General features: G+C 34.2%; 1 protein-coding gene across 1 annotated transcript; it reads left to right on the forward strand.

Moving 5' to 3' along the window:
- Nucleotides 1-213: 213 nt before the first annotated feature.
- LOC145103903 (uncharacterized) lies at nt 214-2,335 on the forward strand. Its single transcript, XM_079041177.1, has 2 exons — nt 214-873; nt 1,190-2,335. Exons 1-2 carry the CDS (start codon nt 661-663, stop codon nt 2,237-2,239), a joined length of 1,263 nt encoding a protein of 420 aa, XP_078897303.1. The 5' UTR covers nt 214-660; the 3' UTR covers nt 2,240-2,335.
- Nucleotides 2,336-7,029: the final 4,694 nt, after the last annotated feature.

Genomic DNA, 7,029 nt, shown 5'->3' on the forward strand with positions numbered 1-7,029 from the left:
ACTCACATCACCATCTTTCTTTCTTCATAAATCATAATCCAAATCAATGGAACCTCATAATTACGCTCTTTTTCCCTGGGTTATAATAGAGCATCACAAGTCACAACGCATCCAAAAAGGTCCCAATCCTCCTCTCTTTAAAGCCAAACACACCCACCCTATATAGACACCTACATTTCTCTCACAATCCATACATTTATGGATCATCGATAACTGTGCGTTATTAGCTTTTTAGCTGTTCGATTTGTGTACAATTGCTTCTGCAACTCTACGATTAACCCGTCTCTTACTTTCTACCTTAGCATTGCTATAAAACATCATGGAAATGAGCGCTCTCTGTTACATGCTTCTTTATGTGTTCTTCACTACTTTTTCCCAATTTGCTCTATATTAATTCCTATTTTGGAGTTTTACTCGTTGAAAACTAACTGGGTTTCTTTAAATATATACGAATTAGAGGTAAATCCAATCTGGGTTTTCCTGATTTTCGTTCTCAATTCACCTTTCATTATATCATCATCATCATCCTCACATGCCTCTGTCCCTTGTAACTTTCAAGTCGACATCAATTTGAGGTTTAAAAATGGGTTCCTGAAAAAACACCCCCAAGTTCTTCACATTCAACATCTTTTCTGTGAGAGTAAAACAGAAAAAAGCGTGATGGATTTGAGATTTAGAAACGATGGGTTTCTTTTTGTTCTAATGTTAACGATGCTTGGTTTGAATGGAATGTGCATTGATGAAGATGTTGTAGGAGCTCCAATGGCGAAAACAGAGCAAGAAGCTCTGTACATTGCTGTTCAAGGATTTGTGGGAAAATGGTGGAATGGCTCAGATCTTTATCCTGATCCTTGTGGTTGGACTCCAATTCAGGTACACTTTTTCTTCCTTTTGCAGTTCCATTATCATGTTAATTTGTCATATAGAATCCACAGTTAAGCGTACAAAATGTTGTAATAATTTTCTCACTAGTCAAAATCATAAATAAGAACACAAGGAAGTTGACAAAAGTTGGAAAAAAAAAACAGTCAAAATCCAAAGTTTTCCTTCATAAATTAGGGTTACAATCATACTAAATTTGAATATGATAATCTCAGTATGAGTCAGTAACGTTCGAAATTGCATGAACTCATCTCAAAAGTTTTGCTATGATTTTGATGATATAATGATGGTGTCTTAATTTCTACAGGGTGTTTCATGTGATGTTATCGATGGATTATGGTATGTAACAGACCTAAGCATTGGTCAAGTTCATGATAACTCCCTTCCATGTGCTCAAAATCCTGAATTTAAACCCCATTTGTTTCAACTTCAACACTTGAAATCAATCTCGTTCTTCAACTGTATCATCTCACCTCCTCAAGGCCCGATTACGTTTCAGAAAGCTAAATGGGATGCGCTTTCAAACACCTTAGAATTCATGGAGTTCCGGGGGAATCCTGGTTTGAGAGGCGAAATCCCAACCACCTTCGGCAACCTCAAGAAACTCCAATCACTTGTATTGATCGGAAACGGATTATCCGGCGATTTACCGGAGAGCATTGGTGAGTTGACTCAGTTGAAGAGGTTGGTTTTGTCTGGTAATTCTCTTTCAGGGAAAATCCCAGATGGGTATGGAAATTTGAGTGAATTATTGATCATGGATTTGAGCAGAAACTCATTGTCTGGGAGTTTACCTTTGACTTTTGGTGGGTTGACTTCGATCTTGAAGTTTGACTTTAGTAAGAACAAATTAGAAGGCGAAATCCCATATCAAATCAGTAATCTCAAGAACTTAACTCTTTTCGATCTTAGCAACAACAACATCTCCGGCGAACTGAATTTCGCAAATCAAGAAATGAGTTCATTACAGGAGTTGATTTTAGCAAGCAACTCCATAACCGGTGATCTTAAGAACGTCAACTGGAAAAACCTTCAAGAGCTCATGGTTTTGGATCTGTCGGACATGAAGCTAACCGGCGGGATCCCGGAGTCGTTTTCAAACATGAAAAACCTGAGATTTCTCGGTTTAAACGACAATAATCTCTCGGGAAATCTCTCACCGAAACTAGCGGAGTTAAAGAATCTAACTGCACTTTACGTCAACGGAAACAACCTCGCCGGAGACCTGAAATTCCCCGTAGAGTTCTACCGGAAAATGGGTCGGCGATTTGGGGCGTGGAATAACTCAAAACTGTGTTTTCCGGTGGGTAGGATGGCTGCCGGAGTTCGTCCGTTTGGTGTAAAGGTATGCCAGTGACAGTGATAATTATTAACTGATTAACAAAACAAATACTCGATGACTCCATGTAACACGTGTGTAATGAAAAAACTAAAAGGATTCGTGTTTTTGATTCGATTACATTTTATTTTGAGTCGTTGGGATTGTTTGTGTGAATGGTAATAAATGCGATAAAAAAGGGGTTTAAGGGACTGAAAGCTGCACGTTCATGCATGTGGCTATGGAATATGGCTGACGCTGGTCTGGTCCTGGTCCTTAGTCCTTGCCATGGACCATTCATTCGGTTAGGTTTGCAGACAACGACTGTACATACGGTGTGGACCTTGTGGGTGGGTGGGGGACTTAGGGCTATTGGCTATATGAGTATATGGCCATTTGACATTTTTTTTGATGAGAAAATATGAAATGGCTTGGGCTTTTTTAAACTCCTTTATATTTAAGAAAGTTATACTAGTATCATGCTAATAAATCGGGTTATAAAACAAAATGACAATGAAGTGGTTAATAAGTTGGGTTTTTCATAAAAATGATGATTAGCAATTGCTAATTTTGGATTAATTTTATATCACATTAAAAATAATTTTATGACAAAAAAATGAATTTCAAAGTGAAGTGGTGTTTGTTTTTGAAAAGGTAAATGTTTTCGTCTTTTTTCATGTTTGTGGAATAAAGTATTGACCAAAAAGTTTTTATATCTTTTTAGTCTTCATAAAAACAGTTGTTTTTTCAAGTCTTCATAAAAAAACCGTTGGAGTTGGTGGTGGAGGCGACGATGGTAATGGTGGTGGTGGATGTAATTGTGAAAATGGTGGTGGTGGTGGTGGAAGTAGGGGAGGTGGGAGTAGTGGGGGTGAAGGTGGGGTGGCTGAGGTGGAGGTAGCGGTGGTGGCGACAACGACGGTGGTGGCGATGACGGTAACAGTGTTGGTGACATTGGTTGTGGAAACAATAAATACCACATACGGTTAAAACTTAGAAAACGTTTTTCAATATAAAAAACTATTTTTTTCTTTTGGAAAAAGATGTGAAAAATACGTTTTTCTTTATGTGTTTTGTCTTTTGAAAAAAAAAATTATTCCAGAATTTTAGATAACATGTCCGAAATCTAATAAACTATTATAGAATTTCGATAGAATGTTTCAATTTTAATAAAAAGGTAACAAAAGTTTAAAGAAATACATCCAATGAGTAGTAGATAGTAGGGATGTCAAATATGTATATATAAAATCAACCAACATGCTATCAACCGAACCAAGATAGTTAGTTACCAATATGTTTGATAGCCAAGATGTTTGGTTGATAATAAAATTTAAATCTTGGTATGGTAATGATATTAAAATTTAAATATCACGATATTACCATACCAAGCACACACACACCCACACACACACACACACATATATATATATATATATATATATATATATATATATATATATATATATATATATATATATATATATATATATAAACAAAATCGTATTTTCAGTTGCCAAGTATGTTTATTGTTTATAATTTTATAAGCTTTCTGTTGGTCATTACACGTAGTCAATCGTTATAATCACGTTAAATTAAAAAACTAAAAAGTTACTTAATAAAATTCTTTAGTAACTAATATAGTTTACTAATCTATATTACTAGACAAGAGAGTTGTCTTATGTCGTCGTTGTTGATCTTTAATCTTGTTGATCTTTAAATATTACAACATAAAATTAGAAAAAAAAAGTTGGTAATATGTCGGTACAAAGTTTACTTCATACGGTTCCGATAACAAAAAAAAATTAAACCAAATAGACTTGATACGGTACACAGCAATAAACTGGTACTATACATTGTTCAGCCCTAGTGGATACAGAGCCTTAAAATGTGACATTTGATTTAATCGGTGACATTGAATATTATAAAATGGTCTACCATGTAAAGAAAGTTTTTTGCAAAATGTTTAACACGAATTGGAAAAAAAATACATGTTATATATTTTGATTGTTCCAAAAGCATACATTTTGAAAAAAAAAAAAAAAAAAAAAATTTTGGAACCATAAAAATTTAGTCATTTCTTAACTGGTCGATTTTTTAAAATTATTTTTTATGAATATCTCTAAGGTTAGAAGGAATGGCGTCACATTTATCATACTAAATGTCCTGCTATTCAAGCGTCATGTCACACCTTTTTAACATTTTGTCGTTTAGGTGGGGTTGGTTGCCACACTCTTTATAAGTTAAATTTTAACATTTTTTAATTGCTAAAAATTAAAATAATAATAACAATAAATAAAAAAACTTAGAGTCTTACAACCTTAAAAACTTCAAAACGTTAAAAAAAAAGCAAACTTAAATACTTAAAACACTTAAAAAAATAGAAACATAAAAAAACCTACGATCTAAAGGAAGTGTTTATCTGAAAATTAGTCTTCTAAATCATCGACCAGTTCGAGTTAAGATCAATTTAATCAACCATCCAAATACGTTACGTCAAGTCTCTACGAAAATTATGATGGATCTCAACATTACGAATTATTCCCCTTCTTGCTAAGTACTATTCGCTTCCAACCTCAAATGCTTGTTACTGTGGAACGATCTCCTTTTCTTTTTACTCATATATTGCATTTCCTTCATCTTCGAGAATCATATTATCTAATATGATACAAGTAAATATCATCACTCATTTTCTTCTCCTCAACAAAAATTATCGGGTACTTTAGTATAAGTGCATCAAACGCTCATTCAACACACACACACACACACACACATATATATATATATATATATATATATATATATATATATATATATATATATATATATATCCTCCCTAATAAATAAAGATCTTATTGCCACATGTCATCTTTTCCTTTAATTTGCCACATGTAATTTTCTCATAATTTTTGATTTATTTGTTTTCCGCATGTAATTTGCTTATTGGTTCATTTTTATTTTTAGTGAAAATCATTGATTTAATTAATTCAATTCATTCTTAAAATAAATTATAATAAATTCCATCAAATTTACATCTCAACATATTTGTTTTCAGTTTTTATTATCATTATTTACATAAAAGTAACTTTTTTCAATTTAAACTTATTTTTACATAAATTTGTATTACTTTGTATTCATCTATATACTTATTCATCAAAGCTCTTTATATATATAAAGTTATTACTTTTTAAATTGCTTAAGGTTTACAAGTTTATATTTTTTTTAATAAACCCGTGTAATACACAGGTCTCACACCTAGTGTGTGTGTGTATATATATATATATATATATATATATATATATATATATATATATATATATATATATATATCAGTATTGTAAATAACGGTATAGGCGGCCCCCTAGGCGCTAGGCGGTCTGCAAGTGATTATGATTAGAGGTGTCTGGCGGAAATTGATCAATATCGGTCAAACTTAGGTTAGGTGGTCCTCGGCGGTCCTTGGCGCTCGTAGGTAGGAAAATTTTAAAAAAAAAAATTCAAAATTTCAAATATTACACCAAAATTTACAAAATTTCAAAATTTTAAATTGTAACATCCCATAAATTAAGACTAAAAATGTCGACTTTTAAATTAATAAATCCATTATCCACACAACATCATAGAAGCCATGGTGAAACAAGGAGTATCAATATCATCCAAATACATCAGAGTAATATAAAAATACGGAACGATGTGGTGTGTGCAGTGCAATCATCCCAGACTCTTCCCCTTCGAACCAGAAGTACCTGAAACACAAACTGAAAACTGTGACAACCGTCAATTTCCGGTCAAGTCAAAGTCAAATAAAGTCAACAAGTCAAACAGGTCAACTCAATTAATCTTTGTATAATAGGGTTTACATCGCGCTTACTATTGTACAACACACTATCTTTATGCAAAGTATCACTTTAAGTCTTCCTGTGTTCAGAAAAATCAAAACCCTAATGAGTGTAACTGATGGATCAACTCAATAAAACATTAATACATACCCTTCGGGGGCGTATAACATTCATAACAAGGCTTAACGGGGTTTACACACCTTGCGTAGCGAAGCTAAACATCCAAAAAGGTCTCAAACGAAGTCTCTCTCAAATCTCTCTCGCTCTATCTCTCTCTACCTCAAATCTCTCCAAGTATGTGAAATCTCTCCCAAATCTCTCCAAGTATGTGAAATCTCTCCCAAATCTCTCTAAGTATGTGAAATCTCTCCCAAATCTCTCCAAGTATGTGAAATCTCTCTCAAATCTCTCTAAGTATGAGAAATCTCTCCAAGTATGTGAAATCTCTCCCAAATCTCTCCAGGTATGTGAAATCTCTCCCAAATCTCTCTAAGTATGAGAAATCTCTCCAAGTATGTGAAATCTCTCCCAAATCTCTCCAAGTATGTGAAATCTCTCCCAAATCTCTCTAAGTATGTGAAATCTCTCCCAAATCTCTCTCAAAATCTCTCTAAACTTTTTATAATCACCCGGGGCATCCCGACCCTTAATTTAGTCAAAAACAACTCGAAAACGGAAGTTTATGCGAAAAACAACTTTAAGGAGTCGAACCCTCTTAAGGAGTCGAACCCTCTTAAGAAGCCAAACCCTCTTAAGGAGCCGAACCTCTCATTAGAACCGAAACTAGCTTAAGAACCGAGACCTCCTCAAGAGCCGAACTACCCTTTGCCTTCGGTTCCTTCTGATGGCTTCGCCTGCGAGGCTCGGACCGAACCTCTCTCTCTCGGTTCTTATGCATCAACCGAACCAGCCTTCGGTTCTAAGCCCCAAGGACCGAACCTTCGGCCCAAATCCGAGAAGTTTCGCAGAATTCCCCTTTTTCACCCGGTTTTC

The sequence above is a fragment of the Lactuca virosa genome, chromosome 4 (assembly GCF_052849685.1).
Source record: "Lactuca virosa cultivar CGN04683 chromosome 4, Lactuca_virosa_CGN04683_v6, whole genome shotgun sequence".
In the NCBI taxonomy this organism is placed as follows: Eukaryota; Viridiplantae; Streptophyta; class Magnoliopsida; order Asterales; family Asteraceae; genus Lactuca; species Lactuca virosa.